This window comes from Heliangelus exortis, chromosome 2 (assembly GCF_036169615.1).
Source record: "Heliangelus exortis chromosome 2, bHelExo1.hap1, whole genome shotgun sequence".
In the NCBI taxonomy this organism is placed as follows: domain Eukaryota; kingdom Metazoa; phylum Chordata; class Aves; order Apodiformes; family Trochilidae; genus Heliangelus; species Heliangelus exortis.
The window spans coordinates 131,201,954-131,226,113 of NC_092423.1; the positions used below are offsets into that span (position 1 = coordinate 131,201,954).

General features: G+C 37.7%; 1 protein-coding gene across 1 annotated transcript; it reads left to right on the forward strand.

The window, feature by feature from the left end:
• Window positions 1–54: 54 nt before the first annotated feature.
• On the forward strand, window positions 55–24,160 carry DCAF13 (DDB1 and CUL4 associated factor 13). The gene is made up of 11 exons (XM_071738161.1): window positions 55–177; window positions 2,038–2,237; window positions 3,730–3,837; window positions 5,323–5,412; window positions 6,241–6,396; window positions 7,087–7,164; window positions 9,565–9,647; window positions 11,417–11,581; window positions 14,776–14,911; window positions 22,768–22,931; window positions 23,628–24,160. The coding sequence occupies exons 1-11, from the start codon at window positions 108–110 to the stop codon at window positions 23,713–23,715; spliced, it is 1,338 nt and encodes a 445-aa protein (XP_071594262.1). The 5' UTR covers window positions 55–107; the 3' UTR covers window positions 23,716–24,160.

Here is a 24,160-nt window from a genome sequence, read left to right on the forward strand (position 1 = left end):
CGGCGGGCCCGGAGCATCCGGTCACGTGGGGGCGCGTGCGCGCGGGGAGGGCGGGGCCGCGTCTGCCGGTAGCGTGGAAGCGGCGGTGGCCGCGGAGCCGGGGCGGGATGAGGGTGAAGGTGCTGAGCTACAACCCCGACGACTGCGTCCGCGAGACCAAGCTGGACCTGCAGCGCGGTGAGCGGGGCCCGACCCGCCCGGAAGGGCCCAGGGCATGGAGGGGAAGGGCCCGGGTGTCAGCCGGCACTGCCCCGCTGTGGAGCTGTCCCGGGGGAGGGTCCCAGCCAGCCGCGGGGTGAGGAGCCCCTGCCGGGCTGTGCTTTTTCCTCGCGGCCCCCGGCAGCGTGCGGTCGGCGGAGGAGGCGGTGACCGTCCCTGTGCGCATGCGCCCGGGCGGCCCTGCCCGTGTGGGGTCCGGGGCCGCCCTGCCCTGCCCGGCCCGGCCCGGCCCGGTCCGGTCCGGTCTCGTCTCGCGCTGCCCGCCGGCGGGGCCCATGGGGTCTGTCCCCCGTGTGCGGGCGGTGGCCGCCCTGTCTGCGGGCCCGGCAGGAGCCCAGACCTGTTGGGCTGCCAGAATGTTAGAGCTGGAGTGCGGAGTTGGGGTCGGGGGTTATCCCCTGCTCTGGTACTCCTAGTGTGAACTAGGTTATTCATTGTAATCTTGTACGTTTAGTAGTACGTTTTCTTTGCTGATACAGCTCATCCCACTTATTGTATATCCTTTATTAAAACAGGCAAAAATCGCGTAGATTTTAAACATTAATTCTAGATGTGGCAGCTGGTTGGTGTCGCCTGGTTGGTGAGGTGATGCCTTTGTGTGTTCAGCTCTGCTCGTTCTCCACAGGACTGACCATACACAGTCGGGCAGTTTCACCTCTGTAACGTGATGAGGTTTGGGTTCTGCCTAGTTTAAAAATAAGGTTTGTAAAATGGCCACCCTTCGTCAGAAAGAGCAGGCCTGAAACTCAGAGTGTCATGGATGCACTAAATCAAGCTGTTTTGAACAGGATGATACACCTGTAGTTTTTTAATTTGCACATTCTTCATTATTTGATTGAATTGGATGTAGGTGGCTATGTTGTGTGAAGTGGCATTTTCTAGTGTCCTCTAGTTATTTAAATGTAATAACATAACGTGGAAAGATATTATGGAAGTTATCTACTGGAACTGTAGCTTAATACATCTTAATTTTGTGAGTGTGATTGGTGTGTAAGTTGCTAAATCAAATTCTGTGTTGTATTACAGAGTGATATCCAACTCAATTTCATCAGAGATCTTGAAAGTGTTGATATGCATGAAATAATCTTTGGAAATAAGCTGACTGAACTAAGTATTGGTTCTTTATGAATGATTTGTTGTCAGTCACTGTCCTGGCTTTTCAACTTTTTTGCATGAAACAGCCTTAAACAGACAAACGCCAGAAGCACATTGTCAGTGTCCACTGTCTTTCTCAATTTAGTGTAAGGTGTATCTGTGCAGGTGGATGCAGAGAGACCCTTGCTTGAAGCTTGTTGGGTATAAATGCTTTGGCCTGGGAAACCCAATGTTAGAGCCATTGCTAGCAGAGGAACAAACTAAAGAGTCCCATTTCAGAGACTGGATTGCAGCTGGCTCAAGATGAAGAAAGCTAGGTTGCCTTTCTTTGTGCATATCCCTGTAGCTGTGTCCTTTCTGTGTGCTAGAGCTTAGTGTTAGGAAGTTAGTATTGTGGCTTTTTTTTTTTTTTTTAAATCTTCTTTGTGGCTGTTTGTTCGTGTTGGGGTTTTTGCATAGAAGTTGCACAATATCTGCAATTTCCATTTAGTTGTGTAAATTCATATCTTCATTAGCACTATACCTTCGTAAAGGACATAAAATAATTTCAGAGTTATCTTGGACTATTAACTTCTTAAATGAGAATGCTAATGATCCTGCAGGCCAATTTCAAAACAGTAGGAATGGCAAGAATTCCCCCATGGCAGGAAGAATTAATTGTTCACCTTACCTTGACCTACACAGCACACCATGAGTTTCTAATGTCTGTTGTTTTTATTGCAGTTCCAAGAAACTATGACCCTGTACTGCACCCGTTTGAGGTTCCACGAGAGTACACAAGAGCTCTGAATGCAACAAAGCTAGAACGTGTGTTTGCAAAACCCTTTCTTGGCTCACTTGATGGCCACAGAGATGGAGTTAATTGCATGGCCAAACATCCTAAGAGTTTGTCCACAGTACTGTCTGGAGCTTGTGATGGAGAGGTAAACTGCAGTTCCAAATCACAGCAAAGAAGATAATTTTTTTCCTTATTTTCTTCTTATTCTCTTATTTTGTGTTTTTTGTTTGTTTGTTTTTAATGCCCCTTGCCTATCTCTTTTGTGTCTTTGCTAGCTTTGACACCCTGCCTTCTTTTAGAAAGTGTGACTTGTCTGGTTCAAGCCACTGTTTCTCAGACTGCAGGTTGTGACCTCCCAGAGCACATAGTTTCAAAATCTTCAGGCAGCAGCTTTCAGCTGTTCAGCTGTGAGCAGCAGGTGCTACCTTCAGTTCCTCCAGACAAAGCAGTGAATGTGTTTGCAGTCCATAGTGATTGCTTTTTGCTGACCAGGCAGCTTCCCTTTACCTTGAAGAAGTTAAACTGCTGCAGATTCAGGAGTTTACATAAAGTCAGATCACAGAATCATAGAACAGTTTGGGCTGAAGGGGAGCTCAAAGCTCATCTAGTTCCAACTCTCCTGCCATGGGCAGGGACACCTCCCACTAGACCAGGTTGCTCAAGTCCCCACCCATCCTGGCCCTGAACACTTCCAGGGAGGGAGCAAGCATCAAGAGCTTCTCTGGGCAAGTGGCCAGGGGGCACACAGCAAAAACCTTGTGGAATAATAATCCCACAATAATAATAATTATTAAAAATAATAAATGAGATGTTGCCTAAAAAATCCTAACCCTGTATTTGTTAGATTATTTTATCTAAATATTACAAGCAGCAAGCAAGAGCATTTTTATTGGAGTCAGTTGGAGAAAAAAATTGCCTGTCTTTTTTATTTTCTCTGTCCCATTGTTCATTTGATAGTATCTACATTTTAAAGATGTCTTCAGTGTAGCTGACTTCTTTCTGCTTTTTCTAGGAAGTATGTGTGTCATGTAAGTGTAGGGTAAGGGAGATTAACCTTTTTGAAGAGGAGAGGAATAAACTTACATGAAAATTAGCAAGATTTTTTTATCCACTGGTAGAGTGAGTAAAGCACTAAGTGTTATCAATACATACAAATATAAAAACTGACCTCCACTTTTTTTTAAGTAAGCCCAAATGCTTTGTCACTAACACCTCTGAGAGTTGGACATCTGTATAGAATATAATACAACAACTGGACTGGAAGTGTTCTTTTCCAAAGCCTATTTCCATGTGCTTTTTTCTCTTTGGAGAGGTGTTTTTTTTCTAAAATGAATACTGCTGATCTCTTTTTAGCAAGAATTGTAGTTCAAAAGTTAAGTGAATGCAAAAATATGGTAAGTGTGCTGCTTGGGTGTGGGAAAGCAGTAAGAAGGAGAGAGCAGCACTTTTTTTTTTTTTTTTTTTTGAGAAGGGAATTATTAAGTATTTTTAACATTAACATTGTCCAAGCTAGCCATGCCACTTTGTTACAACATGTGATCTCTTGTACACAAAAACTTTAAAACCCCCAGAATTTTCTCTTTAAAATAATTTGTTTTGTTGTTTAAATAAAAACAGTTTTTTTCTGTTTTTAACAGGTTAAAATTTGGAACTTGACCAAGCGACAGTGCATTCGAACTATACAAGCCCATGAAGGCTTTGTTCGAGGCATGTGCACTCGTTTCTGTGGTACATCATTCTTTACTGTAAGTATAAGGTGTCTACTTCATACAGTGTAGCAGTACAGAGTGCCTGTTCACCATCTGCTTGCCATTGAGCAACTTACCCTCTGGTGTACAATATTTAAATATTTTATGAATGTGTCAGTGAACATGAAAACTGTTCCTGATGAAAATTTTTTTTTTCCTGCTATGATATTGCTTCAAGGCTATGGAAAGGATAAATACCAAAAAGTTGCTAGTGGATGCTTATGTAACTGGTTTTCATTAAAAAAGTAGGTAAATCACTTTGATGAAAAAGTAGGTAGGTAAAGTTTATAAAGACATGCAAACACTTAAAAAGTAACAATTTTCATACCTTAATTAGCAGTGGTTCAGGTTGAGTTAATTGTTTCCTAAGGTTATATTAAAGCTTTATTAACTTATATCAACCACAACTGATTCAGTTGCATGTAAACCATCTGGAAATTTTGCATTAAAACAATTCTAAGAATTCATTTGGAAGAGTGGAGTGCCCTGAGGTTTTGCTTCTTTTGAGCTGGACATATCCAGGGGACTGCACAGCCGTGCAAAATCTTGTGCTGGCATAGTGCAAGAAGTAGCATGGAGTTAGGAACAGGCAGCTGGAGCAGCTGAGGTGGAAAGTGCCTTTTGACTGTTCCCATACTCATTAAAATGACTTGTAGAAGATAATTTGCAGTTCAAGGTGCCATTCAATTAAGAATCACAAAACGCATCCTAGAAAAATAGTCATCACTCCAGCTCACCTTTTTTATTATTTGACTCTGGAAGTATCTCTTTTGGAAACTGGAAAAGCTCTGTGGATTAGAATGAAGACAACTGAATAGGTGAAGGCAGGGTGGCAGTGGTGAAACAGTGGAAGACAGGAAATCAGTCAGCTCCTTTCACAAGCAGGCACATCCCAGACAATCTCTGAGCAGCAGTCACTTTGGAAGAGCCATCCCCATTGCCTTCCCTTTTTTCTTCCTTTACTCCAGTTCTTATGAGCATGGTGTTACATGGTATGGAATACCTCCTTAGCCTGTTCAGCTCATCTGTTGTGCCTGTCTCCTCTCCCAGTGTACTGCCCACACAAAGCCCACTTGCTGGTGGGGGAGGCAGGGCTGATGACTGACAGAACAGAGGGGCAGAAAATGCCTTGACACTACAAGCACTGTTCAGCAGCAGCCAAAACATCAGTGCCTCCTCAGCACTGTTTCAGCCTCACATCCAAAACACCCTGCCATATGGGCTGCAATAAAGAATGTAAACTCTGTTCCAAGCTGATGATGTACATGTACCTTCTCAGTTTCCAGCACAATATTTTGACAAGAACTAATCTTCAGCTTGGAGGTATGAAAGTGAATAGGCAAGAGAAGAGCACTTCTGTGTTACAACATAGGTGATTCTCTTTTGAAAGGCTACCTGTACTTACTTGCAAAGCACATCTGGTAAAAGAAACATAATGTATTTACAGAAAAAAAAAATGCATGATTTCTCCATTATTTTCAGGTTGGTGATGACAAAACTGTGAAACAGTGGAAAATGCAAAGTCCAGAATATGGAGAAGAAGAAGAGCCTATTCATACAATTCTTGGAAAGGTATTAAATCTTAGGTTTTTATTTTCCCACATCTCTTCTTTTAAATTAAGTTTGAACAAGTTCTTATGAGAGAAATAGTTTGGTATCACATGTTATCACGAGTTGTAATGCAATGGCTTCAAATTTGATAGCAGCACTTTTAAAGTATCTTCAAGTTTTTATTTATTTTACATGTAATCAGAAAGGAATATCTCAAATGCCATCTGAGACAGCTTAATTCTGTCTCTGCTAATAATCCCCTGCCTGCAAACTGGTCAGGTATTTCTGTAGTCTCTTTCTCTTCAGACATGTGTTGTCAGTGCTTACTCTTACTCTGCATTAAATAACTTTCTTTTCATACCAATACATCTCAACCATTTAATAAAAAAAAATAATTTTGTATCTTTCTTTACGAAAGCAGATAAAAAAATATGTACTTCAGCACATTCAATTTATTATAAGCTTATTCAAAGAATAAAATGCTTTTTGTATTTAGACAGACATAACAATAGTTAAAAGAATTTCAATGGAATCTGTTCAGGTGCCCATTGAAAATTTTCAGTTGTACCCTTAAAATTCCCATTTGCTTTGAAGTCAGCCAGGACTTTATAAATGGACTTCTAATGCTAACTTCAGTGTAAACTATTAAGAAATGCTTGCATGCATGTGAACTGGGGACACAGAAAGCCAGCCTATTGTATAAGGGCACATCTGTTAAAATTTAGTTTCTGTTAGTGGTGGTGACTTGGCAGACCTGTAATGATATTTTTTGCAACAGAACATACTGACAGCCTGGTGTATTTATGTATTAGTTGGTTTTGTAAACTTTTTTTTGTTTTCCTTTTAAAGACAGTGTATACAGGAATTGATCACCACTGGAAGGAAGCTGTTTTTGCCACCTGTGGCCATCAAGTGGACATTTGGGATGAGCAAAGAACAAGTCCCATGTGTTCTCTGACGTGGGGTTTTGATAGCATAAGCTGTGTAAAATTTAATCCCATTGAGGTAATGTTTCTGTTGTATAATGGAAATCAATATATTACTTGAAAAGTATATGATATAAATGCTATTAATGCTGTCTTTAATGGCTTTTTCCAAATTTAGATTTTAATGTGTTTTAACATAATATTTACAGGGGTATATACATATATTTTTATGACTATGTTGCTTTGGAATATATTACCATAAATTTTAATCCTTTTATGTTTTGTCTCTGTCAGTGGGGGAGAGGAGGAATAAAAGAAGGGTGGTCTCTCTCCTGCACACATCCATATATATCCCATACCTTAATCATACAGAGTAGCAGTTACATGGCAGTGGAACTCCCAGTTGTTCCAGTACTGCCTGTGACCAAGACTTCTCCCCTTCTCCTTGGCAAAAACAATTGCATTTGATTTGCAGCAGTCCCTATACACCTCTTGTGTGGGCTGTGTTTGTAGATTAAATTGTTTATGAGGAATTACTATTCATGACATAGAGCACAGGGTGAATTCTGAATCTTACAGGAAAAGCTATATAGAATGTCTGTGCTGAATAATTATCTGCACAGAAAGGACCATTAATGTATTTTCTTGATTGAAAAAGGAACTATTTGACTGCCAGCTTTGTGAAATAGCTTGGGTATCTAATGTAAACTGTTGGTTGTACTCTAGAAGTGTTTCTGGAAGTAACCACACACACTGTTTTTTATTTTAGACATACCTCTTGGGAAGCTGTGCCTCTGACAGAAATATTGTACTCTATGACATGAGAAAATCAACTCCATTAAAAAAGGTAATAGTTTTCTCTTTAATAGAAGTTTTTGGCACTAATAATCATACTGAATATATAAGTAGTCTGTAACTGTTGATGACTGTAGAGGAATGGAAGCTCTGAACTGTGGGTTCACTGAGTTTTTATCATCTCATTTTGAGTCTTTTAACTGAGTTTGAATTAATGTTGGGATTTAAACTATGCAGAGGTAGAAAGGGTCTTTCTGCATTCAGATGGGCTGTCATGCTTACTCTGGTTTAATTCTTGATAAAGTGCCTGACCTGACAGGAATTATACAATGAGAACTTTATGTTCCTGTATCGTATTCTGTCTGTGTGGCTTGGTTTTTTTTTTTTTAGTTTTTTTTTTTAATTACTCTTTTTTTCTCCTCCTTACCAGAAGGAAAGAAGGTAACTGTTAAGGCATTTCCTTTCCACCATTGGAGAGTTTTGCTCTCCCTTTGAAAAGTTCTCTTCTTTTGCATGGGGATAAGCCCTCCTCTATGCTCCCAATATAAACATTCAGAAATCCTTTGTGGTGGAATTAAAATTATATTTGTATGGGGAATTTACCAATGACATGAAATTTCTTATTTATCTTTAAGAGCTTATGTTTTTATCTAAACCAAGAGGCTAGTAATTCATACTTGTATGTTAATCTTGGTCAGGCTCAGTTGTTTTGAGTGTTAGAACTATCTTAAGAATTTAGTTGAAATACAACATTCTGACTTGTGAACTCAATATTCTTCTGGTATGTTATGTGTTTTCTGCAGTGACACTGGCCTGATATACACAAGAACACTACAGTAGTTCATAACTTAATTATAAAATAGGAATGTTGTTGGCAGAGCAATTTTCTTTCTCTTCCTGTATCCAAACAGTTTTTAATTGAGCTGCATTTGGGCCACTGAGGCTGTGCACATAAAAAATTGTCAGCAATTCCAGATGGAGACCCAAATGTCAAAATGAGCACAGCCAGTGCTATAGATCTGCAGTTACAAACTGAGAGGATGTAGTTTCAGTCTTAGTGAAATAAGTTTAGTCTAACAGGATTTTACATACATGAATGTGCTAAACATATACAATTATATAAAAGTTCCTGCTGCATTTGTTTTTTGAAAATGAGCAGTATTTTGCAGCACAGATTTAACAGTAAACAAGTTAATGTCGTGTAGGAAATGAATACTTAAGGAGAATGAGAATCATGAGAATATGCACACACGTGACAATCTTGTTTTGAGGAGGGGGTATTCAGTAGAGGTCATAGCTATTAATTTGCTTTGAGATTGTGTTCATCATTGTAAAAGTTACAGTTGTAGGACTATTTTTCTGTGTATGTAATTTTATGGTGTTTGGTATAGAAAGCTGAAAACAAAAAATTTTGGAGTGCTGTAACATTGAACACCCACATTTCAGGATTCTCAAGCACCATTATGGCTGAGCTGGAGCATTGTGGAAAACCCTCTTTAGGTTTGTTAATAAGTTGCTCTGTAATTATACATCTACATTGTGTCAGGCAAACTATGGGAATTTTAAAATACCATAGTTAAAAGCTCTCTAAAGACTAGCAGGAGCTGAAGCTGTTGTGTTGTACCAGGGTGTCAGATGAGACCTCCTCCTCCCTGACAGAGGGGCCCAGCTCTTCCTGCCACAGCTGCCCTCCCAGGTGGGGGCATCTGACATTCATCTACTTAATACCTCTTGGCTAATCCGCTTGTAGCAAAGTAGAAGTGGCTGCCTGCCTCCTACTTCTGGTGAAACTGGCATCTTTGTAGCCATCTGTGTATCAGCAGCAAGCCGGATGAATGGGTAGCAAATGATTCACTGTTGATGCAGTGAGAGGTGGGCAGATTACAAACGGGAACTTCCGCACACATTGCTCGGCGTTTCAACAAGAAATGGCAACTGTCCTGAAGAATTAGTGAACTGCAATTTCAGAGATGAAAGGGATAGTAATAAATGGAAGAACATAAAAGTCTTATGTTGCTTTACAAATGCTGGTTCACAGCGTCAATTAATGACTATATCCTTTGAAATAAACCTTTAATTAGGCATGTTTATAGATGACTTAACTAAAATTTCCTGTAAATATGATGGAGAAGTGAAATTTTTCAGATGTACCAGACTTACATGTTGACCACTATGTGTTTACATTGCTTACCTGTTAAATAACCACATAGAACAATTTGCTTCTAAGATGACTTAAGAGGAAAATTGGCAAAAAGCAGTCAGCATATGATGTGGTACAAAAGGTCTTGAGTTGCAGGTTTAACACTGCTAAGGAAACATTCTGTCATGTCACTATTCCTTTGTCATAATTCTGTATCTAGAAAGTGCTTACCTTTATTAGTATAAGAAGCTTTGAACTATAACAAGTATTTTTCTGACTATGACAGAGCATCAATATGTAATTAACTTTCAGGTTATCTTGAACATGAGGACGAATACACTGTGTTGGAACCCCATGGAAGCTTTTGTTTTTACTGCAGCAAATGAAGACTACAAGTAAGTGTGACCTTGCTTTTTTATAATCCTGATCATATAATGTTTCTAACCTGTATCTTGTTTTATCACCATGCTACAGAGTGGTTTTGAAAAAAACCTACTTAAACTCTAAATTGGAAACACTGAAGTAACAGTGTAGAGAACCATGGTCTCACTGGAAAAAAAAGACTTGCCAGTAGACTGCCTCTTTCTCTATTTCAGTACCCAAAGGGAAAAAGCAGTGTACTTTTTTTTTTTTTTTTTTTTTTTTTAATAAACCCCACAACTCTGAGCCAATGCAAGTATAACTTGCAATGGGACCCAGGGAATAAATACCATTGGTCCTGTCAGAGGCAATAGAAGTGCTTCTTTTCTAGCCACCTCTTGTGAAACTTGATACATTGTGACATTTTGTACTCATTTTGATAGCAACATTCCTTCAAAAAAAAAAAAAAGGTTATATTGTGAAACAGTTACAGAGATTGAAATTCTTATCCTTTTGGTGTCTAATAGCATTTTTTTTTACTTTTGAACAATATTATTCTTTTGAGCAGCTAATCTGATATTGAAAAAGCTGTCACTTCAAAACTAAGCCACTGCAAAATGTGCTCCATATCCTTTCTCTCAGGAAGTCAGTGATCTGACAGTAGGCTGCTGTTTTCTTTGAATGTTATCACTTATCTTAAGGCAGTTTTTCCAAGGAAATGGAATCTGTCCCAAACCTTCAAAGTGGGTGTTGTATATAATGTGTTGCTTTTCAGATATTTTGGTTATGGTATGGTAAAGACTACCAGGTCACCTCATCTGTTTCTTCATATATATTGGTCCCCTCCCTAGCAAGACTGAAAATGTTGGCTGTAACTGTCAGGGGCAGCTGTCCTCTTGTGAACTAAAGCAGTCAGTGTTAAGTGCAATGGCAAATGCATATATCAACAGCATTCATGCAGGTGTTAGCTAATCAATAGAGTAGCTGTTTTAAATGACACTGACATCCTTTTTCTTGGGAAACTTGGAAAACGCTATAGGTGCCAGTGAGCTATTGAAAAAGGGAATAAATAGTGTATCTTTAGCAGGTTTCATTTAATGCTTTGTTTGTAAAGCACCTTTGCTTATTGGCACTAGGCAAATTCATGATCTGGTTGGTTCTTATTCCTTGCTATGTATCAGTGGTCTTGTTGACTTAAAGGGAGTGTAGCTAGGCCTCAACTGAGCTTTGATGTGCATAAAAGGAAACTAGCTATGGTCCAGAAGCTGTGTGTTTATTTTTTATGTAATGCTTTTCTATTGTGTACAGTATTCTATAATGTGCTCTGCTGAACTGGTATCTCCATGTACTGAAGGACCAAGCTTTCCTTGGACTCTATTGTCTGGCATAAAGAAAACTAGGTAGTAGAGTTGATAGACTTGCTGTAGGGATTCTTTCTCCAAGTTGAGGTTGTATACTTAGATCTGAAGATGGAGTGAAGGAGGACAGTGTTGTCCTTGGAAGAATAAGAGGTTCGGTCAGTGACTCGTGAACAGATGATGAAGGAAGTAGTGGAGTATCTGTTCTTTGACAGTGAGGAAGAAACCCAGGTCTGATCTAATAACTAGAGCCTCTGGTTCATACATTTTTTTTCAAGCCCTTAACAATACATAATCCTTTTCGTGTGTTATGAGCAATTTTATAGATTTCCCTCTGCAATATGGATCTATCCTAAAACAAGTTCTATGTATTAATAAAGTCCAGCAAAAATGTACCATTTACTCAGGAGTTAAGATGTTAAACTAGTGTTGTATTTATTTTGAAGCTTGTACACTTTTGATATGCGCTTTCTTGAATCACCTATGATGGTGCACATGGATCACGTGTCTGCTGTTCTTGATGTGGATTATTCACCCACTGGAAAAGAATTTGTCTCTGCCAGCTTTGATAAGTCTGTCCGCATATTTCCTGTAGACAAAGGTCACAGCAGGTGAGTGATTTACTTTTTTTCTGTCATACATTCAAGTGACCTCACTTCTGAGTCCTCAAAATTCTTCGTGAATGAATTAACATCTTCATTGGGCATTCACTTTCTGTGAATATCGAAATCTTACTCTCTACATAACTTGAGATTGACATATCATGTAGACAGATAATTCTGGAATATATGTTAGTCTTGAATTTATGCATAAGTAGAAGTCCTTGTGCAGTTTTGGATTAAAATTACAGTGGATTATTGGTTTTGGGTGTACTCATTTGTATTTTACCATGGTGAATACTGTCTTATTTCCCTCTATCTAATGTTTTTAGATCACTTTGTAATGGATCTGTCATGGCTGAAGTTAAACACTAACACTTTTTATAAGGGACTGTCCTCATCGTATATAGATGATTGCCAAAGGTGCAATATGCAAAGCATTGCTGTGTGAGTTCCTAAGAATCAGTTTGGGGCACTTTTGTTATCTATTTCAGTATGCTTGTTACCTTCTGTTCACATTTCATCAACCAGGTTTTGATTCATGGGGCAATGCTTTGAATGCATTTCACTTTTAATTAGTTTTTCATGTAAGATTTCATAAAGCAGTGTATGAAGTACTTTGCTGAAGTTCAGATTGGATCTACTGTCACCATTATTACTTTTTTTTTTTTCAGTTTGATAAAAATTGAAGCAACTTATCAGATCTGTCTAGTATCATTTGTTCTTCATAAACCTGCCTGCATTACTTTCTGTTGTAAATTCATATTTTTTCTTAACCCTATTTTACTTCTAGTTGCCTTCCTCAGCACCACAAAGTTGCTACCAGGTCATGTTTTAGATGACTTCCAGGGTGGAAATGTTGAAATATTGATTGGGAAGGAGTGTATTTTTATTATTGATTGATTGCAGCTATGCATGCATTATTAAGTGTCACTCTTGTGTGCTTCTGTACTTCATTAAAGATTGAGATGGGTTGTGTACATTTTCCTTTGTAACTAATCTACAGATAGTTTTAATTTTCATCCTATTTTGCAGAGTATTTTAAGTGTAATTGGGACATGCAATTCCTTTGTGGGTTTGTTTGTTGTGCTTTTTTTTAATTCTTGTATTACTAAGCAGCCTGTGTTTTCTTGAGGTTTTTCTTTCTATGGAACAGTCATGTTCAAAAAAGGGATGATATGCAAAGTTATAAATATCATTGAGGAGAGAAGTTTGCAGATCCCATAATGCAACAATAAAAGATTTTAGTCCATGTTATAGCAGATTGTTGCCAAGGCCTGTGGAAGGAATTTTCTCTTTGTCCCCCTCTTTTCACCTTCCATGTTGTGGTCATAAATCTAGTGAGGAAGAGCTTTACAAATTGAGAACTTGGCCTCCTGTAAACTGATGGGGGCACCTGACTTTCAGAATGATGTAGCTGAAGTTAATCCCATGGAATGGAGAAAAGTTTTCAAATGGATTATCCAAATCCATTTGGAAAACTGAGAGAGCAATCAGGAGTATCTGTAAACAAGGATCCTGATGATAATCTAGTTTTGACTTTTTGATCTCCCTGCAGTCTGAAAAGCTCCTGGCTTCCATTGCATTCTACTTTTTATTTGAAATGAAAAATGAAATTAGGAAACTGGTTAGCCATAAGAAATGAGATTTAACATGAATTTGTTTAGATTTAGTAAATTCTTGGTCAAAAGAACCAGATATCTGGGAGTTCTTTAAATGACAGATGCAGGTTGTTTTGCCATGTTATATGTTTTTCCTTTCCTTGAGAATCGTATATAATAACTTTTGATGACAGCAACAGGAGAGGCAAAGGCTGAAAATTCAGAGTAAGGAAAGGAAAAGTACCTAGTTTTCCAAAGGTGGCTGAAGAAAAGCTTTGTTATTGAGCCAAATAGTAAAATGAAAGTAAACAGAGGAATGCTAATGCAAATGGGTGTCTGCAGACACCTTATTAAACAGCACATGAGTAAAAAGCTGAAGTGAGTACTGGTGTTTCCTGAAGGTGCTCAGGCCCAGTCTTCCACATGGTTGTTCTAGTAGACAGTCACTTAAGTGTGGATTACAAGAGCTGGTTATTTAGTGTGGTATCTTGATTAGTTTTGTTTTTCTCACAACCTCTTCAGCTCAACCTCAGTCTGTTTTTTCCATGGCTTTATTTCCTTTCTGTTACTGCTTGGATTTTCCTTGTAAAAATAACTAGGCAGAAGAAAGAGAATAGTCTTATAAGCTACAGCATGTGACTGATACACCAATGGAGTGAAGTACTAGTGGATGATAAATAGGCCTTACTTATTTTTCACTTTTAGAAGGCTAACAAATAACTAAAATTACCAGCAAAGTGTACTTAGTCCTATGTTTCTATAGCAGAAATAAAAACAGCTTTATGAATAAAATTGCCCTGGTTGTTTGGTACATACTTAAATGAAACTCTGAACGACTGATTTAAACGTAGCACATTGAAACATTTTTCAGCAGGTGCCAGCACTTACTGAACAGGAGTCTGACTGGCAGAAATTAAGTTTGGTTTATGCTTTAATAGCACAATTCAGAACACAGCTGTTCTGAATCCCTTCTTACTAGCTGATATTTCTTGTTATTGTTTACAGGACTGGAGACTCTTTGAATTTTTAGTGTTTAAAAATTTTTCTTTGGAGTCCTTTAGGCAGCAATAAGGAAGTCCATTTTTGGAGAAAGGAGAGACATTTCAATGAGTCCAATGTCGAGTTATATGTTGACAGCTGGAAGTGTTTATTTACTGTTCTCTTTCTTGTCCTTAGAGGCACTATCACATCCTTTGGCACCCATTCTTCTTCAGTCCTGTTCTGTAATGTTTGATCAGTGTAACAGCGTATTAGTGAAAATTATTTCAGGAATGCTATGCATATCATAGTGTATACCCATGGCAAGTTTTGAAAAAAGGGTTACTATTTATCTGTTTATTGTCATTTATGTGAAAACACTTATTTAAAAAGCATCTTATCCTAGGTGGCCCTTTATCAGTTGAATCCTTGTATATTTTTTGACTCTCTCTAAATACAGATTCAGTATCAGTGCAGTGTTTTTAAAAAATCAGATTAAAAAAAAAAACAAACAAAACCAAAAAAAGTGAATAAAATTTGCCTTGAACTGAATGCTTTCTGCTATTTGAAAGGTAATATTGGTGGTAAAAGTGATGATAAATGATTTAAAAATGCTTCTTTTTTCAGGGAGGTATACCATACAAAGCGAATGCAGCACGTCATCACTGTGAAATGGACTTCAGATAGCAAATATATTCTGTGTGGCTCTGATGAGATGAACATTCGTCTGTGGAAAGCCAATGCTTCTGAAAAACTGGGAGTGGTAAGAGTTTTGTATTTTACTTTTTGTTACCACAAGAGAAGATGTTTGTGGTTTTTAATTGTTATTACAACTGGTTAGCCTATTCGGCTTCTGAAATCTTTTTTTCTGAAGAGAAAATATAAAATTGTAGATTGACATTTGTATTTGATTTGAAAACTGACCTGTGCATTATACGTCATTGCTTTTAGTGCAGCTTAATAGTAAAATCACGTGCCTTGTTTCTGTGGAAGGTGACTGTTTTTTGGGTCTTGTTTAATGTTAACAGCAATCATCAGTTCTAAGTAAACTGGATTATGATTTTTTTACCTGGGCTCTACAGGTGGGAATTCATCTGGTTGCAGTGAATAAATTCTGGTTTGCTATACATAACCCAAATCTTCAGTAGAATAACTTATTCTCAAAATTTTGACTGACATGCAACTGGTTCATGTACAGTTCATCCTGTGATAAACATACCTGTTGTAGAACAAACACATTTATGCACCAGTGCATAAGTGATGTGGTAATTAACCTATGTAACACTGATTTGGAGTTGGCAAATGATTGTGGTATCTCAAGTCCATTTAATTCAGTGTCAGTCAGTTTGGGTGAGTTGTTCCTAGTAGGAACTGACAAGTGTCTAATTAGATAACATTCTTTGCAGTTCAAATGTTTGTGTATAGACAAAGCTGAAATGTTCTGTTATGGTTGCCACTCTGCACGGTTGTATTAAAGTATTGAATCACTTTGGAGAATTAATGTGACACTTTGTCTGCTGGGAGTAATCCTTTTAATGTAGTATTATATTGTTAGGGTATTTTGGAGGTGCTTACATTGCTTTTTCTGAGCCTACCAGCATAGCTGTCAAATAATGTTTTGGGGGGTATTTCTACTTGAACTTGTGAAAGATTGAGTGGGGAGGAAAGGGAAACTATCAGGGAAGAATATTTTACTATTAAAGGGATGGGTCTATTGCACAGATATATCTAGGGCTGCTTGTGGTTATATCAAGTCACTTGTGCTTCTTCAAGTGAGCAACCCGACCTAGTTGAAGATGTCCCTGCTTACTGCAGGGGGTTTGCAACTAGATGACCTCTAAAGGTCTCTTCCAACCCAAACTGTTATATGATTCTTTTTTATTTTCCCCCTCTTCTGAACAGTTTCTTGGGATTTTCCTTTGTAGTGCTTCAGTCAGAAGTTTACATTTAAATATCAGTCCCATGCTTGCTTATTCTAAGGAATATGTGATGTCCATTATAGGCTTTACTTTTTGATTTAACTTTTATATTGAATTTGCTTAGACAGTACTGTATTGGGCAGAAATATTACCTGTTTTCCTGATGTTGTACACTTATGATCATATGATGCTGTTTTCACCTGGTTTTACAGTATTAGATTAAATGTTCTTTACTGTCTTAGTAAAGGAGCATGCTGTCTTCCTCTAGGATGTTGTTCTGCAACAGAATTATCTGTCAGTTTTTGATGTGCAGCTCTATTCTGTACCCTTTTTGTAAGGGACAAGTAGGTACAAAGAATGTTAAAAATACCATTTTCATACAAAATGATTCCTAATATTTTCAGATGTGAACAGAAAATTCACTCTGTCTACTAGATGGCATTGGCTCCCTTACATATGAAAAAGTAAGGTTATCATAGAATCATAGAATGTCAGGTGTGAAAGGATCTCAAGGATCACCTGGTCCAGTCCTTGTAATAATATTATTTAGATCATATGTCTCAGCACCCTGTCAAGCTGAGACTTAAACTTTCCAAAGTTCCACCACTTCCCCTGGGAGACTGTTCCAATGTCTGACTGCCCTCATAGTGAAAAACTGTCCTCTTGTGTTCAAACAGAATCTTGCCAGGAGTAACTTGTGCCCATTGTTCTTTGTCTTGTCCCTGTAACTCCCTGTAAATAGGGCGACTCCATCTTCTTTGTGGCTCCCCCTTGGAGTACTGGAACATGGTAATAAGCTCTTCACTAAGCCTTCTCTTCTCCAGGCTGAACAAACCAAGTTTTCTCAGCCTCTCCTGATAAGGGAGGTGCTCTAGTCCTCTGATCATCCTTGTGGCTCTTGGGACGTAATGGGTTACTTAGCTCTGGGAGTAGGCAAACCCTACTACAAACCCATCACAGAAATACAAAAGGACAACTTGGCTGTTGTTTAAGTATTCAAAATGTAGAGTGGTAAATGGACTTCTGTTGTTTCCTGTAGTACTTGCACCAGTGAAAAGTGGCCTAAAAAAGGCACTGACGGTTATGACTTCTGAGTACTAGATGTGGTCTGCCCATCAATAGACTTGTGTTCTCTCACCCAACAGTGAATCCTACATAAAATAGCCAGTCAATTTTTTCCAGTTTGTAAGTACATAGTTGCTGCTTGATGTGCCCCTTGGAGACTGCACATACAAATCAGTTCTGTTGTTGTGGGATCACACAAATGCACCTTTTATAGCATGTGTCTGTGTAAGGGTTTGTAAGCGTTTCTGAGAATGATTTTTGGCTATCACCTCCCAAGAGAACTAAGTCAAAGGATGTCTAGTAACACACAGGTCAAGTGGAATGGAGCTTTTTCTTTTGTTTTCTTGTTTGTGTGCTGTGTTTTTGTTTTTTTTTTTGAACTATCAGAAAGCAGTCATCCCATTGTTTAGAATACAAAACTTGTCATCGTGTCTTAAAAAACATCAGGCACCTTGCAACATCAAAAGACATCTTAAGGAATCAGAATTTCTTAGAAATGCAACAACTTACAAGGGACAACGAATTATATAGAGAAACTGCTCTCATGTCTTCTTTCCACATCTTATGTGGAAATGTGTTCAAGCATGATTCTGCTGAAGCCTTGAATTTAGCAAGACAAATTTGAATATTAAATTAGTAACTGACTAAAGCTTCTGTATTTGTTATAAAATTTTTAGAAGCACTATGAAATTTTATCATTCAGGTGTTTAGATAGTAATTCTTGCTAATAGAGTTTGAGTGGAATCTGTCTGGCTGATGATGTTCTTGGGTATAATTTGAAAATGTTGTTTGGATTCAGGCAACTGTGCCAATCCTTACTCAGTTAAACCTGGTAATTCCTGTATTTTTTAACATTGCAGCTGTCAATGGCTATTTATCAGTTCTTGCTGCTTTTCTTTAGTACCTGCTTCTTCCCTTTTAGAGGATTTGTGTTCTTATCTTAATAGACATATGCTTGCTCATTTTATAAATGTCCACTTCTTCCACAGTCTGTGGCTATTTTTTGAACTGTTTGAATATTCAAAGCTGAACATACAGTAATTCTGTCAGAAGTGTTAAAATGTCTTAAATGCTTAGTTGCTTGGTCTGCTGTTTTTCTCTGCTGAGAAGGTTTGATTGAATGACTCATCCAGAGGTCACTGTATTTCTGATGTAATGCAAACATCTTGTACTACATTGTATTTTAAGATGGATATTTTGGGGTTGGGGATAAATAGAAACAAGCATCCTGAAAGAGAAAGAAAAATAGTAATCGAACACTTTTTTTCATTGAGTACTTGGACTTACTTGTTTTTAGGACTCCACAGTAATTACAGTGGATATGTAGTACTTAGGTTGTGACTGATGAACATCTATCCTGTTAAAAAGCTTTACTTTCTGAACCATGACTACCCTAGCAGCCATCAGTTCTGACATGCATGTTTCTCTTAGTTTTTAATGTATTTGTCATCACAGTTATTATTTAAAATCAGTGAAACATTAAAGTAAGAATAAAAGCCTCTAGAGGATCCAGAGGCATGCTGTGTCTACATTCCACTTACTATTAAGTCTACATGGGTTTTACACAGGGGTAGCAAAACCCCTGTGTAAACCCCTGTAGTTGGAGCTACTGCAGAAGTTGCTTTAAGGTAATTCGCAGTGTTTAGGTTTTTTAATAGAAGTTTATTAAACAGTAAATATTACTAAGTAGGACTTTATTGATTTTATTTTTAAAGCTGTAAACATATAGCTTTGTGTGTCCAAAAGCAAAAGACCCAATTAAACAAGAATCTTAAGATACTCCAGACTGCTCAAATACTGTACATAAAATGTGACAAGTTAAGTATGTTTGAGGCCTGTGCTCTTAGAGAGCTTTGGGATTTCTAGAAATGTAAATGACTTTCAGTTTTGAGGTAAAGAGTAAAATAGAACCTTGTCTGAGTGAAAAGGCTGGAAAAGCTGTAGTAATAGGGTAGTTTCCAGTTAATAAAATAGAAATAATGTAATTAGTACAAAGAAGGTGATAAAATGGGTTTTTTGAGTTGTAGTGAAAGCAACGAACCATCAATAAAATGTCAGAAACCTGTATTGCTCTTTGATCTGTTAACATTAGAAGAAATTTATACCTGCAGTTCTTAGAGTATAAATGCTAAGTAACATTATTTCTGTAAGTAGCAGCTGCAAAATTTGACTCTTATATTTTCAGAGTAATTAATTGGAACAGGGTACTGGACAATAGAAAATGAAAATTTTCTGCTTGGAAATTATTTCTATTTTAGCAAGTGTAAAACTAGTGTGAGGAGTGTAACAGTAATGGAGCATAAGTTTGCTGCTTTCTTGGGAGATGCAGAAATCATAGCTTTTAAGTAAGGACTGAAAAAGATGGAAGTGCTATTACAGGTCTTGGTTTTGATCTAGCAACGTGCATTAGCAGGAGCTTATCAAAACTAAATAATTGTACATCTTTTCAGTTTGCCTCTAGTATACTGTTCCGTTTTGTGAGATAAGGCTGATAACAGTGCTAAGTATTGTGTGACATGACATTCTTTTCTTAGTGGTTTTGTGTTTCTGATTCAGTGTGCATGTGGTTTCATCCCTTTAGCTACGATTTTGTGCTCCTAAACATAACCATTGTCTTTCTTTTTTGTCGTCCATTTAGATGTGAAGAAGCCCTAAGTTTTTGATCCAAGGAAACAACGAGCAGTAAACTTTTTAGAAATAGATTTAGGAAGGTGTTTTCAGCAGAACAATGGAAAAAATAAAGACAAGCTTTGGTGTAGAAAACTGTAGGGATTTGCTTGTATTCTAAGAACACATTGCATCTGTGCCCTGTCTGCCCTGAAGTAGAAGGGCAGCCTGGGCAGGATAGATAAACAGCCACTTCATATTCTCCTACTGAATTCTGCAGTCTAATAGTGGGGAGTTTTAAATACTGCACAGTACAAATACAGTCCTTTTTATAAGATTTTGTTAAAGTTGATTTTAGCTCTTCAGTCAGGGCTCTGGAAAAATGCTTACTTTCCTTTTGCTTAGATGGAAAAGTAACCAGCCTCTCTCATCTCGACGAGGAAAGAGGCATAGGCAATTTACTTGAAGACCCATTTTCTGGTTGCTGATAACTTGGTTGTGTTTTTAGAGTTCTTTATCCCCTTTTTCCAGGTATTTGCCCTAAAGCGCTGCTGCAGTAATGACACAAAGCAGCTCTCTGCCATAACAATTGTCTTTCTCTCATACAGGAAGGAAGTTTCACATTCAGTTTTTCAATGTATGAAAAAAGGGTCATACATAATCTTTGAGCATGTCTTCTTCATTATGTCATATAAATCCTAATTTCTTGCATTGGAGATTGTTCTAGTCCTTATAAATAAAATCTCTAATCCTGCTAAATTGTGTTGTGTTTACGGCATCTTCTCCAGCTCAGAGCAGAGTAGGAAGTAATGCTCTTCTCTTCAGCTGTTTACATTGACCTTTGTAAAATTACTTACAAGAGATTGGAATTGAGTGTGTTAGTGCAGTCATGCTTTTATAGCTCTCTACTAGTTTCATAAATAGACAGAAACTTGTCATTACTGCAAAATATTCCCATCACGTAGATGAGGGGAGCACTTAGCATAGCTTGGCATATGCAGTGTTGGCATTCACTAGTTGGATAGAAAGTCACCAGGTATATGGCTTTATGTGTACCACATTATACCTAAAAATGTAATCAGACTCAAACATAACCATTGCTTAATCTATATTATTTTTTTTAATAAGGTATCGTGTATGTCTCTTTAATGTACAGATTCACCTTTTGTCTGGAGAATCATAAAGTTTATAGTAAATCAGCATCAATTTGGTCTTAAATTAAAGAAAAATCATTGCATTTAATTAAAATTAGAACTCCTTTAATTTGGATTATGTTGTCAGTTTTCTGCAGTGTGGGAGCACCTGGGATCTATTGAGAGTGAACCAGCTATTAAGGCTGGCTCACTAGGAAGAATTTCCATAAGGTAGGGAGGAGGGTGTGTTTAGTTTTAGTGGGTTAACATAGTAAAATGTACTCATGTGGAGTTTGAGAGGCCATAATAAATGTAAGTGGGAAAACTTGGTTTTACCAATCAGAGGGTGTAGAGAAACAAAAGTTAAGACTGTTATGGGTCTCCAATACTGGAATAAGAATTATCTGAGTGATGAGTAACTCTGTATTTGGTACCTGGTTTCTGAATTGTTCCAAATTCCTTTGCTCTATTAATACTTGCTTTCAGACCAAGTAGTGGTATTTAGGACCAAAATTATCTGAGTATTGTAATTTTTTTTTTCTGAATTTATGAAATATTCTAAAAGTGGTCACTTCTGAAAGTGACCTCAAGAGCAGAGATAGCCAATTGCTGATTTCAAAGCGGGAAAAAAGCATTTTTTATAATAATGTAAGTGGAATTTCCAAATAAAGTTGGTTTTGCTACGAGGTTTTTTGGTTGTTATTGGTGCTCTGAAACTCAGATTCTGTTTTTTCTTGAAAGTAAGAAATTACTGAAACTAAATCAGCTGCAAAGCTGAATATACATAAATGCTAAATTATTGGTTTCATTTTAGTACTTTAGGTACAGGTAATAGTGCATTAAACAAATATGGGAGAGCAAAAGATTTGTGCCAGAGCTTGTTTGAGAATATAAGGAGTTTTTAGATGTCTGAAGTATTATAAGAGTGTATTTTGGAGGTAGGGCAGGAAGGAAGAGGTAGATTATCCTCTGTTAATATTCAATATTAACAGATTTTTTTTGTTTATTCGAACTAGGTTGAAATGCTGTTGAAATTCTCAGATCTGAGCACATCCAAAATACCTAGAAACTGATATTGTGAAGCAGTGCATGCTTTAAACACAGCACACAGATTATCATTTTTTTCCCTTTTGATAATGAAGCATTAGGACCAAAGGAAACATGCCTAGCTGAAAAATAAATGCTGTGTAGGTTAGCAGTCAGGAAAAGGCATTTCTCACTTTCAGTGTTGTTAATGGTGGCTCAGACATAATTGAACATGGATAAAATTCAAGTATTTCGTGGCAATACCAGCTCTCTTGTATTTCATGTTTGTGATTCTGAGACACTTTTAGGTGCCTGATAAAATTTCCCTGTGTGTCATGTAGTCAAGCTAATGCTTGAAACCTCATCTGTATATTCTGCTTCCTAGTGGATCAAGGCACTGTAAGATTAGGCCACCTAAAGACCTGTCTATAAAGCTGTTCAGAAAGACAAGTCAGAACACTTGTACTTTCACTGGCTGGTGATTAAAATGTCTGCAGATCTTTGTTTGGCAGCCCAAGTTCATCATCATCAGAGTTGGGAAAGCAGACAGACTCTGATCAAAGAGGTTTTACTCTCAACTATTTCTATTCTCTCTTCTTTCTCTACATCACGTTAAGATAATTTTCAGGGAATAAATTCAGTTACTTCACTTTAAAACCTGTGATCTTTTCTTGTGTTTGAGCATTGGGGTATTGTTGAAATTGTGTGTTTTGAATATTTACTCACCCTAATGCTAAAGTTTCTGTGGTCACAGCCATTTGCTAGAAGGAAGCCATATTAACTAAATGCTAAAATTTTGTTTTGTAGAAAAAACAAGAGACAGTTAAATACCTATTCTTGTGTAACGCATTTGTGTGTTTTTTCCACAGCTTGCACCACGAGAGAAGGCAGCTATGAATTACAATCAGAAACTGAAGGAGAAGTTCCAGCATCACCCCAAGATCAGACGCATAGCTCAGCACCGTCACTTGCCCAAGAGTATATTCTGTCAGATCAAGGAGCAACGGATCATGAGAGAAGCTCGTCGGAGGAAGTATGTCTTTCTCTTCTGGCTCTCTTTTCTCTTCATCTTAATAAAATGCATCTCACTGCAATGCTGCTGCAGCAATGTATGGGAGTGTTAGAGCTACAGCGTGTGGGAGGAACAAGGATGAGCTGCTTTTAACATCTGAATAAGTGAACGTGAGCTACTGGATTGATTAACTTTTGATTATAAGGTAAATGCAGACAAGTGCCAGTGTCAGTGAGGAATGGCTGCTTCCCAGTTCACTGAAGAAAAGGGAGCAAATCCTATGTTGGAAGGAGTCACGATGCTTTGTTAAGCATGATATGGTGCAACATTGCAGTGGAAACAGAATGGCCTGTTTTGTATATGTAGAGGGTGATTTTTGGTTTTGTTGTAAGGGTTTTCTTTCTTTTCAATGCCAGACTCCAGGATGAGGTTTTTTTCAGTCACCTGGACCATTGCCATATTGGTATTTCTAGGAGCAGGTGGCATACTTTGCTATCTCTGCGGAAAGAATCTGTAAACTTGAGCAGCAAATCTTGTTGTCAGGAAAACCAAACAAGTTTAGCTCACAAGAAAAGGCTGAATTTGAAACTTAAAAAATTAGTTAATTCTAAAGTTGCTTCTCAAAGGGAAAATCCTGATTCTTAAGGGAGGAGTACATGGCTTTTGATTAATAAAAGCAGAGCGATGCTTACTTTTTTTTTTTCCTTTTTTTTTTAGGGAGCTGAATCGTCATAAGCACAGCAAACCAGGAACTGTGTCATTTGTTTCAGAGAGGAAGAAGCATATTGTGGCAGTAGTAAAATAATTGTTTTTACATGTACAAAATATCACAATAAAAGAAAATGTCACTAGAATTAATTCACTGTATGACATTTGATGGACATTGGTAAGAAAGTGGGAGGTTCCAGAAATGTGGCTTTTCTTCCAAGTATACACATGCTCTGATTTCTCAAGTCATCATCCACTTGGGCTGGTTGTAATCCTTTACTGACATTTGTGTGTTTGATGCCTCTGGCCCAGTGCTGTGTATTGCCTTGGAGTTGGCTCTTTTGATGTAATCAGATAACTTGGTACTTGGTGGAGGATATCGAGTTACACTTCTGTTCTGTGGTACCATTCCTGCAAAAGAAGACTGAACTCAATTTACATTTGCCAGAGACCAAAAACATTTGTTCCACACAGTTAAAAAATTACTTATCGCTGAATTAATTTTTTTTTTAACAAATCTAATAAACTAAACAAGTGACCTT